At 40.4% G+C, this 13,060-nt stretch overlaps 1 protein-coding gene across 2 annotated transcripts in view; it reads left to right on the top strand.

Annotated features, from left to right (window-relative positions):
• VPS26A (VPS26 retromer complex component A) overlaps positions 1 to 11,080 on the top strand; it is a 153,521-nt gene extending 142,441 nt beyond the window's left edge. For both annotated transcript variants that reach the window (XM_053691855.1, XM_053691854.1), the window contains exons 7-9: positions 2,872 to 2,940; positions 10,091 to 10,233; positions 10,392 to 11,080. In XM_053691855.1, the coding sequence (XP_053547830.1) occupies positions 2,872 to 2,940; positions 10,091 to 10,233; positions 10,392 to 10,502 (323 nt within the window). In that variant the 3' untranslated portion in view covers positions 10,503 to 11,080. The remainder of the gene's footprint in view (positions 1 to 2,871; positions 2,941 to 10,090; positions 10,234 to 10,391) is intronic.
• Positions 11,081 to 13,060: the final 1,980 nt, after the last annotated feature.

Below are 13,060 nucleotides of genomic sequence, written 5' to 3'. Positions count from 1 at the left end.
TATATATATATATATATATATATATATATATATATATATATATATACAGTATCTCACAAAAGTGAGTACACCCCTCACATTTTTGTAAATATTGTATTATATCTTTTCATGTGACAACACTGAAGAAATTACACTTTGCTACAATGTAAAGTAGTGATTGTACAGCCTGTATAACACTGTAAATTTGCTGCCCCCTCAAAATAAATCAACACACAGCCAATAATGTCTAAACTGTTGGCAACAAAAGTAAGTACATCCCTAAGTAGAAATGTACAAATTGGGCCCAATTAGCCATTTTCCCTCCCCGGTGTCATGTGACTCGTTAGTGTTACAAGATCTCAGATGTGAATGGGGAGCAGGTGTGTTAAATTTGGTGTTATCGCTCTCATACTCTCAAACTGGTCACTGGAAGTTCACCATGGCACCTCATGGCAAAGAACTCTCTGAGGATATGAAAAAAAGAATGGTTGCTCTACATAAAGATGGCCTAGGCTATAAGATTGCCAAGACCCTGAAACTGAGCTGCATCATGGTGGGCAAGACAATACAGCGTTTTCACAGGACAGGTTCTGCTCAGGACAGGCCTCGCCGTGGTCGAAGAAAAGAAGTTAAGTGCACATGCTTAGCGTCATTTCCAGAGGTTGTCTTTGGGAAATAGATGTATGATTGCTGACAGCCTTGCTGCAGAGATTGAAGGGGTGGGGGGGTCAGCCTGTCAGTGCTCAGACCATACGCCACACACTGCATCAAATTGGTCTGCATGGCTGTCGTCCCAGAAGGAAGCCTTTTCTAAAAATGATGCACAAGAAAGCACGCAAACAGTTTGCTGAAGACAAGCAGACTAAGAACATGGATTACTGGAACCATGTCCTGTGGTTTGATGAGACCAAGATAAACTTATTTGGTTCAGATGGTGTCAAGCGGCAACCAGATGAGGAATACGAAGACAAGTGCGTCTTGCCTACAGTCAAGCATGGTGGTGGGAGTGTCATGGTCTGGGCCTGCATGAGTGCTGCCGGCACTGGGGAGCTAAAGTTCATTGAGGGAACCATGAATGCCAACATGTACTGTAACATACTGAAGGAGAGCATCATCCCCTCTCTTCGGAAACTGGGCCGCAGGGCAGTATTCCAGCATGATAACGACCCAAAATACACCTCCAAGACGACCACTGCCTTGCTAAAGAAGCTGAGGGTAAAGGTGATGGACTGGCCAAGCATGTCTCCAGACCTAAACCCTATTGAGCATCTGTGGGGCATCCTCAAACGGATGGTGGGGGAGTGCAAGGTCTCTAACATCCACCAGCTCAGTTATGTCATCATGGAGGAGTTGAAGAGGACTCCAGTGGCAACCTGTAAATCTCTGGTGAATTCCATGCCCAAGAGGGTGAAGGCAGTGCTGGAAAATAATGGTGGCCACACAAAATATTTACACTTTGGGCCCAATTTGGACATTTCCACTTAGGGGTGCACTCACTTTTGTTGCCAATGGTTTAGACACACATGTATGTGTGTGTATGTATGTATATGTATATGTGTATATATATATATATATATATATATATATATATATATATATATAACCCTGTTCCAAATTATGCCAATGATATCTTTCTCATTTACCTAAATAATTGATGTAAACAACAGTCAGCATAATTCTCATATTATCAACTATTGAGTAAAATTCAAATTTTATTGAACAAACCACCTAATGGTAACAAAATAAAAAAACTTACAATGCACTGTTCCAAATTATTACGCACAGTAAGTTTCAAAACACTTTATATGTTGTAAAGAACTGAAATTGTCATTTGTTGTGTTTGCAGCATATTTACTGAAATCAAAAGCTATTTTAATCAAACTTTGAACAACATTTTAACTTTTTAAACATTTTAACAGGTCACGTTACATTTTAACATAGGACCCCTTATTTGATAGCAGCTTCACAAGTCTTGCATCCATTGAACTTATGAGTTTTTGGACAGTTTCTGCTTGAATTTGCAAGATATCAGAATAGCCTCCCAGAGCTGCTGTTTGGATGTAAAATGCCTCCCTCATAGCTCTTTTGCTTGGGGATGCTCCAAAGGTTCTCAATAGGATTGAGGTCAGGGGAGGATGGAGAATTTCTCCTCTTTTATCCCCAATGCAGCCATTGATGCGGAGGTATTCTTTGCAGCATGAGATGGTGCATTTTCATGCATGAAGATTATTTTATTACGGAAAGCATATTTCTTCCTTCTGTACCAGGCAAGTGGTCAGTCAGGAACTCCACATACTTTGCAGAGGTCATCTTTACACCTTTGGGAACCCTAAAGGGGCCAACCAGCTCTCTTCCCATGATTCCGGCCCAAAACATGACTCCACCACCGCCTTGCTGACTTTGCAGCCTTGTTGGAACAGGGTGGCCGCCCACCAACCATCCACTACTCCATCCATCTGGACCATCCAGGGTTGCACGGCACTCATCAGTGAACAGGACTGTTTGAAAATTAGTCTTCATGTATTTTTCTGCCCATCACCAGCACAGGGGGTAGAAATGGTTCAGCAGTTAAGGGGTAAATAAAGAGCTGTGCAGTACCTACAAGCTGTATGTGGCAACTAAGTATATTTTCTGTGAAATGTTTTATCTCCTCACCTTATTGATTGTTCTTGAGTGTCCTCAATGGATAGCAAAGTACTGAGCTATTGTATCATAAGGTCCCATAGAAAGTGGCATTTTCCTTCTGGCTGAAGCTGTGTAGGCGGCTCCTGGATGACCACGGCTTTTCATTGACTTTTTATCTGACTGTATATTTACCCTCCATTTGAAATCTTATTGGATTTAATAAAAATAAAATTTCTTTACATTTAAATAAATTTGTTTCTGTTTTAGGACCCAGCACAACAACAGAGACTGAGACTGTTGCAAAATATGAAATAATGGATGGGGCTCCAGTAAAAGGTAACTTGTTTCTGTTCATGCCTGCCTTGTGTTCCCCAAATCTTCCTGTGTGTAGCCGGTTTGTAACTTGTTTCTGTTCATGCCTTGTGTTCCCCAAACCTTCCTGTGTGTAGCCGGTTTGTAACTTGTTTCTGTTCATGCCTTGTGTTCCCCAAACCTTCCTGTGTGTAGCCGGTTTGTAACTTGTTTCTGTTCATGCCTTGTGTTCCCCAAACCTTCCTGTGTGTAGCCGGTTTGTAACTTTTTTTTTCACTCCTTGTGTTCCCCAAACCTTCCTGTGTGTAGCCGGTTTGTAACTTGTTTGTTCATGCCTTGTGTTCCCCAAACCTTCCTGTGTGTAGCCGGTTTGTAACTTGTTTCTGTTCATGCCTTGTGTTCCCCAAACCTTCCTGTGTGTAGCCGGTTTGTAACTTGTTTCTGTTCATGCCTTGTGTTCCCCAAACCTTCCTGTGTGTAGCCGGTTTGTAACTTGTTTCTGTTCGTGCCTTGTGTTCCCCAAACCTTCCTGTGTGTAGCCGGTTTGTAACTTGTTTCTGTTCATGCCTTGTGTTCCCCAAACCTTCCTGTGTGTAGCCGGTTTGTAACTTGTTTGTTCATGCCTTGTGTTCCCCAAACCTTCCTGTGTGTAGCTGGTTTGTAACTTGTTTCTGTTCGTGCCTTGTGTTCCCCAAACCTTCCTGTGTGTAGCCGGTTTGTAACTTGTTTGTTCATGCCTTGTGTTCCCCAAACCTTCCTGTGTGTAGCTGGTTTGTAACTTGTTTCTGTTCGTGCCTTGTGTTCCCCAAACCTTCCTGTGTGTAGCCGGTTTGTAACTTGTTTCTGTTCTTGCCTTGTGTTCCCCAAACCTTCCTGTGTGTAGCCGGTTTGTAACTTGGTTTCTGGGGAGGAAAAACATAATTTATGTAAGAACTTAACAGATAAATTCATTTCTTTCATATTGGCAAGAGACCATGAGCTAGTGACATATGGGATATACAATCCTACCAGGAGGGGCAAAGTTTCCCAAACCTCAAAATGCCTATAAATACACCCCTCACCACACCCACAATTCAGTTTAACGAATAGCCAAGCAGTGGGGTGATAAAGAAAGGAGTAGAAAGCATCAATAAAGGAAATTTGGAAATAATGCTTTATACAAAAAATCATAACCACCATAAAAAGGGTGGGCCTCATGGACTCTTGCCAATATGAAAGAAATGAATTTATCAGGTAAGTTCTTACATAAATTATGTTTTCTTTCATGTAATTGGCAAGAGTCCATGAGCTTAGTGACATATGGGATATCAATACCCAAGATGTGGAGTCTTCCACTCAAGAGTCACTAGAGAGGGAGGGACTAAAACAAAAACAGCCATATTCCGCTGAGAAAATAATCCACAACCCAAAAATAAGTTTATTTTCACTTTTGAAAGAAAAAAACTTAAATCAAAAAGCAGAAGAATCAAACTGAAACAGCTGCCTGAAGAACTTTTCTACCAAAAACTGCTTCCGAATAAGCAAATGCATCAAAATGGTAGAATTTCGTAAATGTATGCAAAGAGGACCAAGTGGCTGCTTTGCAAATCTGATCGACTAAAGCTTCATTCTTAAAAGCCCATGAAGTGGAGACTGATCTAGTAGAATGAGCTGTAATTCTCTGAGGCAGGGATTGACCTGACTCCAAATAAGCTTGATGAATCAAAAGTTTCAACCAAGAAGCCAAGGAAATAGCAGAAGCTTTCTGACCTTTCCTAGGACCAGAAAATAAAACAAATAGACTAGAAGTCTTCCTGAATTTTTAGTAGCTTACACATAATACTTCAAAGCTCTTACCACATCCAAAGAATGTAAGGATCTCTCCAGAGAATTCTTAGGATTAGGACATAAAGAAGGGACAACAATTTCCCTACTAATGTTGTTAGAATTCACAACCTTAGTTAAAAATTGAAAAGAAGTCCGCAAAACTGCCTTATCTTGATGAAAAATCAGAAATGGAGACTCACAAGAAAGAGCAGATAGCTCAGAAACTCTTCTAGCAGAAGAGATAGCCAAAAGGAACAACACTTTCCAAGAAAGTAGTTTAATGTCCAAAGAATGCATAGGTTCAAATGGAGGAGCCTGTAAAGCCCTCAGAACCAAATTAAGACTCCAAGGAGGAGAAATTGACTTAATGACAGGCTTAATACGAACTAAAGCCTGTACAAAACAGTGTATATCAGGAAGTATAGCAATCTTTCTGTGAAATAAAACAGAGCGGAGATTTGTCCTTTCAAGGAACTTGCAGACAAACCCTTATCCAAACCATCCTGAAGAAACTGCAAAATTCTAGGAATTCTGAAAGAATGCCAGGAGAATTTATGAGAAGAACACCATGAAATGTAAGTCTTCCAAACTCTGTAATAAATCTTTCTAGAGACAGATTTACGAGCTTGTAACATAGTATTAATTACTGAATCAGAGAAACCTCTATGACTTAGAACTAACGTTCAATTTCCATACCTTCAAATTTAATGATTTGAGATCCTGATGGAAAAACAGACCTTGAGATAGTAGGTCCGGCCGTAACGGAAGTGGCCAAGGCGGGCAACTGGACATCCGAACCAGATCCGCATACCAAAACCTGTGTGGCCATGCTGGAGCCACCAGCAACACAAAAGACTGTTCCATGATGATTTTGGAAATCGCTCTTGGAAGGAGAACTAGAGGCGGGAAGATGTAAGCAGGTTGATAACACCAAGGAAGTGTCAGCGCATCCACTGCTTCCGCCTGAACATCCCTGGACCTGGACAGGTATCTGGGAAGTTTCTTGTTTAGATGAGAGGCCATGAGATCTATCTCTGGAAGCCCCCACATCTGAACAATCTGAGAGAATACATCTGGATGTAAAGTCTGGCGGCTGAGATAATCCACCTCCCAATTGTCTACACCTGGGATATGTACCGCAGAGATTAGACAGGAGCTGGATTCCGCCCAAGCAAGTATCCGAGATACTACTTTCGTAGCTTGGGGACTGTGAGTCCCACCCTGATGATTGACATAAGCCACAGTTGTGATATTGTCTGTCTGAAAACAAATGAACGGTTCTCTCTTTAGCAGAGGCCAGAACTGAAGAGCCCTGAGAATTGCACGCAGTTCTAAAATATTTATTGGTAATCTCGCCTCTTGAGATTTCCAAACCCCTTGTGCTGTCAGAGACCCCCAAACAGCTCCCCAACCTGAAAGACTTGCATCTGTTGTGATCACAGTCCAGGTTGGGCGAACAAAAGAAGCCCCTTGAACCAAACGATGGTGATCTATCCACCATGTCAGAGAGTGTCGTACATTGGGATTCAAGGATATTAATTGTGATATCTTTGTATAATCCCTGCACCATTGATTCAGCATACAAAGCTGTAGAGGTCTCATGTGAAAACGAGCAAAGGGGATTGCGTCCGATGCTGCAGTCATGAGACCTAAAACTTCCATGCACATAGCCACTGAAGGGAATGACTGAGACTGAAGGAGCCGACATGCTGCGACCAATTTTTAACGTCTCTTGTCTGTTAGAGACAGAGTCATGGACACTGAATCTATCTGGAAGCCTAAAAAGGTGACCCTTGTCTGAGGAATCAAGAAACTTTTTGGTAAATTGATCCTCCAACCATGTTTCCGAAGAAACAACACTAGTTGATTTGTGTGAGATTCTGCAGTATGTAAAGACTGAGCTAGTACCAAGATATCGTCCAAATAAGGAAATACTGCAATACCCTGTTCTCTGATTACAGATAGTAGGGCACCCAGAACCTTTTGAAAAGATTCTTGGAGCTGTTGCTAGGCCAAATGGAAGAGCAACAAATTGGTAATGCTTGTCTAGAAAAGAGAATCTCAGAAACTGATAGTGTTCTGGATGAATCGGAATATGAAGGTATGCATCCTGCAAGTCTATTGTGGACATATAATGTCCTTGCTGAACAAAAGGCAGAATAGTCCTTATAGTCACCATCTTGAAAGTTGGTACTCTTACATAACGATTCAAAATTTTCAGATCCAGAACTGGTCTGAACAAATTTTCTTTCTTCGGTACAATGAATAGGTTTGAATAAAACCCCAAACCTTGTTCCTGAGGAGGAACTGGCATGATTACCCCTGAAGACTCCATGTCTGAAACACACTTCAGAAAAGCCTGAGCTTTTACTGGATTTACAGGAATGTGTGAGAGAAAAAATCTTCTCACTGGAGGTCTTACTTTGAATCCTATTCGATACCCTTGAGAGACAATGCTCTGAATCCAATGATTTTGGACAGATTTTATCAAACAATCCTTGAAAAACCTTAATCTGCCCCCTACCAGCTGAGCTGGAATGAGGGCCGCACCTTCATGCGGACTTAGGGGCAGACTTTGGTTTCCTAAATGGCTTGGATTTATTCCAATTTGAGGAAGGCTTCCAACTGGAAGCAGATTCCTTGGGAGGAGGATTGAGTTTTTGTTCCTTATTCTGACGAAAGGAACGAAAACTGTTAGAAGCCTTAGATTTACCCTTAGGTTTTTTTATCCTGAGGCAAAAAAACTCCTTTTCCTCCAGTGATACCGTAGTTGAATTAATAGAATCCAATTGAGAACCAAATAAATTATTACCTTGGAAAGAAAGAGAGAGTAATCTAGATTTAGATGTCATATCAGCATTCCAAGATTTAAGACACAAAGCTCTTCTAGCTAATACAGCTAAAGACATGGATCTAATATCAATTTTTATAATATAAAAAATGGCATCACAAATAAAATGATTAGCATGTTGCAGTAAGCGAACAATGCTAGATATGTCAGAATCCAATTCATGTTGCGCTAAATTTTCCAACCAGAAAGTTGATGCAGCCGCAACATCACCCAAAGAAATAGCAGGTCTGAGAAGATGACCTGAATATAAATAGGCCTTCCTTAGATAAGATTCAAGCTTCCTATCTAAAGGATCCTTAAAGGAAGTGCTATCTTCCATAGGAATAGTGGTACGTTTAGCAAGAGTAGAAATAGCCCCATCAACTTTGGGGATCTTTTCCCAAAACTCTATAGATTTTGCTGGTAAAGGATACAATCTCTTAAACCTTGAAGAAGGAATAAAGGAAGTACCTGGCTGCTTCCATTCCCTATAAATCATAGAAATAACCTCAGGAATGGGAAAAACACCTGGGGAAACCACAGGAGGTTTAAAAACAGCATTTAAACGTTTATTAGACTGAACGTCAATAGGACTGGTTACCTCAATATCCAAAGTAATTAACACTTCCTTTAATAAAGAACGCATATACTCTATTTTAAATAAATAAGTAGATTTGTCAGTGTCAATATCTGAGGAAGGATCTTCTGTTTCAGATAGATCCTCAGCAGAAGAGGATAAATTATTATGTTGTTGGTCATTTGAAATTTCATCAGCTAAATGAGAAGTTTTAAAAGACCTTTTACGTTTATTAGAAGGTGGAAATGCAGACAAAGCCTCCATAATAGATTCAAAATCTTTAAAATTTACAGGTATATCATGCACATTAGAAGTTGAAGGAACTGCAACTGGCAATGTACTATTACTGATAGAAACACTATCTGCATGTAAAAGTTTATCATGACAACTATTACAAATGACATTCGGTGGAATAATTTCTACAATTTTACAACAAATGCACTTAGCTTTGGTAGAACCGATGTCAGGCAGCAATGTTCCAGCAGAAACTTCAGAGACAGGATCGGATTGGGACATCTTGCTCAATGTAAAAGAAAAAACAACATATAAAGCAAGATGATCTATTTCCTTAAATGACAGTTTCAGGAATGGGAAAAAATGCAAAAGCATAGGCCTCTTGATAGAGAAGAAAGCAGGAGGCAAACATGAATGGGGTATTGAAATAATGAAAAATTTGGCGGCAAGTATGACGCACAACGTAACGTAAACTTTTTTGGCACCAAAAAATGACCGGAAATGACACACTTGCGTCACTGACGCCGCTGTGTGAAAGGTCTCGGCATCACATATGATGCCGGAAATGACAAAGTTGTGCCATGAACGTATCTTTTCGCGCCAAAAAAAGTTTGCGCCAAAAATGACGCAATAAAGTCTAGCATTTGACGCACCCGTGGGCCTAACACCCGCAATTGCAAAAAAGTAGTCAAAATGAAAAAAAAAGACTAAACCCCAGGTAAGAAATACATTTCTTAAAGTGTTTACATTCCCAAATATGAAACTGACAGTCTGCAGAAGGAAATACATGAACCTGACTCATGGCAAATATAAGTACAATACATATATTTAGAACTTTATATAAATGCATAAAGTGCCAAACCATAGCTGGGGTGCCTTAAGTAATAAAAAACATACTTACCAAAAAGACACCCATCCACATATAGCCAAACCAGTACAGAAACGGTTATCAGTAGAGGTAATGGTAATTTGAGAGTATATCGTCGATCTGAAAAGGGAGGTAGGAGATGAATCTCTACGACCGATAACAGAGAACCCATGAAAAAGACCCCCGTTAGGGAAATCATCGTATTCAATAGGTGATACTCCCTTCACGTCCCTCTGACATTCGCTGTACTCTGAGAGGAATCGGGCTTCAACAATGCTGAGAAGCGCATATCAACGTAGAAATCTTAGCACAAACTTACTTCACCACCTCCATAGGAGGCAAAGTTTGTAAAACTGAATTGTGGGTGTGGTGAGGGGTGTATTTATAGGCATTTTGAGGTTTGGGAAACTTTGCCCCTCCTGGTAGGATTGTATATCCCATATGTCACTAGCTCATGGACTCTTGCCAATTACATGAAAGAAAGTGATCTGCGGTGTTATCAGCTGCAAGAAGAAATACACAGTGCTACTCGGTACAACTTTATTATTGGCATTTACCGGTAGGGTAAGTGGTGAGCAGAACACCAGAAGGTCTCACTGGACCTTTGCACCAGAGAGATCCAGAAAATATAGAAAGTAGTAACAGAAGCTCCTAATGCCGACATCTCCAAACAAAACACAGAGGCCGTGGGAAAGGGGGGACCCAGCATGTATTGTTCAAATGTGTCTTCCTATTGTTAATCCGTCAGTGACTACCTTAGTTTGGTTTAGATATAGTCAGTTGATGTAGCATCAAATTGCTCCTCTTCTAGAAACAGCTTATTTTTTAAAATAAAAACCTGCTGTTTTTAACCCTTTAGGGGAATCCATCCCAATCAGGCTGTTCCTCGCAGGATATGACCCCACACCCACAATGAGAGATGTGAATAAGAAATTTTCTGTCCGGTATTTCCTGAACTTGGTACTTGTGGATGAGGAAGACAGACGATACTTCAAACAACAGGTAAAGTGTGGCCCCTGAATCTTTCTCTGTGGGAATTGTAACGTGGGCGGGGGGGCTTCTGATGCCGTTAATCATAGACAATGATATGACTTGCTCAGGTGGTGGGAGCTTTGCTAGCAGGACGTGTGTATTCTTATGGTTTGTGATGTCCCAAACAGGAAATCATTTTATGGAGAAAAGCACCAGAAAAAATAAGGAAAAGGACAAACTTTCATCAGCGTTTTGAGTCCCCAGATCCACAGGCGTCAGCGGAGGAGCCCGAAATCTGATTTTTCTGAAGGATTAGCCAGAGGGCAAAAGGCCAAACTTCACGGAGCGTTGCTGCGTTATTTCACCACACTAACGGCCTGCGTGTATCCCAAATGTACATAAATACTGCCGCTTCTGCTGGAACACCAGAACTTTAGCAAACTAGCATTTTATATTTCTCCTTTCATCCTTTTTTTGGAAAATGTTGCATTAACCCAAACAGCATGAGGCTCCCATAAGCCACAGTCCCACAGACATCTCTTGGAAAATGATCCATTATCCACTTAGGGCTTCTCACAAAGACAATGTGCGCAGTTTATTGCTCTCCGTAAGGAGCCTCTGTGCTTTCTAGGCCAAGTGTTCAGTTTACCCCTAAACTTCTATTTTTTTAGAACGAAGTATCATGGCCAATCTCCCAACATCCTACAGAATCACTAAAAAGGTTGCAATTTATCAGTGCCACAATAAACAACAAAACTAGTTAAGTACACAATTAATTCATATTGTATATAAATTACTTTATTATATTGTATAAGTATTTTATATTCATGTTTGGGGGAAATACTATTGATTAAAAATAAAATCTCTCTTCTAAACACCTTGGTGCCTCTGTTATTTTGCACATCAGACTTAAATGTTGCAGTTTCTAGAATTTTATTTTAAACGCCCACATTTTCTCCTGTTAAGTGTAGTCAGTCCACGGGTCATCCATTACTTATGGGATTATATCTCCTCCCTAACAGGAAGTGCAAGAGGATCACCCAAGCAGAGCTGCTATATAGCTCCTCCCCTCTACGTCATACCCAGTCATTCTCTTGCACCTAACTAATAGATAGGACGTGTGAGAGGACTGTGGTTGTTAAACTTAGTTTTTATTTCTTCAATCAAAAGTTTGTTATTTTAAACAGCACCGGAGTGTGTTGTTTTTTCTCAGGCAGCATTAGAAGAAGAATCTACCTGAGTTTGTGTATGATCTTAACGGTCGTAACTAAGATCCATTTGCTGTTCTCGGCCATTCTGAGGAGTGAGGTAACTTCAGAACAGGGGACAGCGGGCAGGGTTCACCTGCAAAGAGGTATGTTGCAGTATATTATTTTCTAAGGAATGGAATTGACTGAGAAAATACTGCTAATACCGATGTAATGTAAGTGCAGCCTTAAATGCAGTAGTAGGGACTGGTATCAGGCTGATATGTATGTATGTTTACACTGTGGTATTTCTAGGGAATGGAACTTCACTAAGAAAATACTGTATACATTTAACTTATATTTGAGCCTCCACTGCAGTGAAAGCGACTAGCAGCAGGCTTATTAATAACATTTCATAATTTTATTTTAAACGTTTACTGGCATGTTAATCGTTTTTCTCTGAGGTACTTGGTGATAAAACTTTATGGGCATTATTTTACCACATGGCTGTCGTTTATTTATGAATAAAATCAGTTTACTGAGCTTCCCCACTGTTGTATTATGAGTGGGAGGGGCCTATTTTGGCGCTTTATTGCGCAGTAAAAATTCAGTCACAGTCTTCCTATTTCTTCCTCCATGATCCAGGACGTCTCTACAGAGCCCAGGGGTCTCCAAAACTAGTTTTGAGGGAGGTAATCACTCACAGCAGACCTGTGAGACTGTGTTTTGACTGTGATAAAAACGTTTATATTAAATTGTTATCCGTTTTTGGGTACTAAGGGGTTAATCATCCATTTGCTAGTGGGTGCAATCCTTTGCTAACTAATTACATTTACTGTGAAAATTTGGTTGCTATAACTAATTTGGTTCATTGTTATTTCAACTGTGACAGTTTTTTTGTGCTTCTTAAAGGCACAGTAACGTTTTTTATATTGCTTGTAAATTTATTTGAAAAGTATTTTCCAAGCTTGCTAGTTTCATTGCTAGTTTGTTTAAACATGTCTGACACAGAGGAATCTCTTTGTGCAATATGTTTAAAGGCCAATGTGGAGCCCAATAGAAATTTGTGTACTAATTGCATTGATGCTACTTTAAATAAAAGCCAATCTGTACATGTAAAGAAAATTTCACCAGACAACGAGGGGGAAGTTATGCCAACTAACTTTCCTCACGTGTCAGTACCTTCGCCTCCCGCTCAGGAGGTGCGTGATATTGTGGCGCCAAGTACATCAGGGCGGCCCTTACAAATCACTTTGCAAGACATGGCTAATGTTATGACTGAAGTACTATCTAAATTGCCAGAATTTAGGGGTAAACGCGATCACTCTGGGGTAAGAACAGAGTGCACTGATAATATTAGAGCCATGTCTGATTCTGCGTCACAATTTGCAGAACATGAGGACGGAGAGCTTCATTCTGTGGGTGACGGATCTGATCCAAGTAAACTGGACTCAGACATTTTAAATTTAAGCTTGAGAACCTCCGTGTATTACTAGGGGAGGTATTAGCGGTTCTGAATGATTGTAACACGGTTGCAATTCCAGAGAAATTATGTAGGCTGGATAGATACTATGCGGTACCGGTGTGTACTGACGTTTTTCCTATACCTAAGAGGCTTACAGAAATTATTAACAAGGAGTGGGATAGACCCGGTGTGCCTTTTTCACCCC

The sequence above is a fragment of the Bombina bombina genome, chromosome 9 (assembly GCF_027579735.1).
Source record: "Bombina bombina isolate aBomBom1 chromosome 9, aBomBom1.pri, whole genome shotgun sequence".
In the NCBI taxonomy this organism is placed as follows: Eukaryota; Metazoa; Chordata; class Amphibia; order Anura; family Bombinatoridae; genus Bombina; species Bombina bombina.
This window is presented reverse-complemented; position numbering and strand designations above follow the sequence as displayed.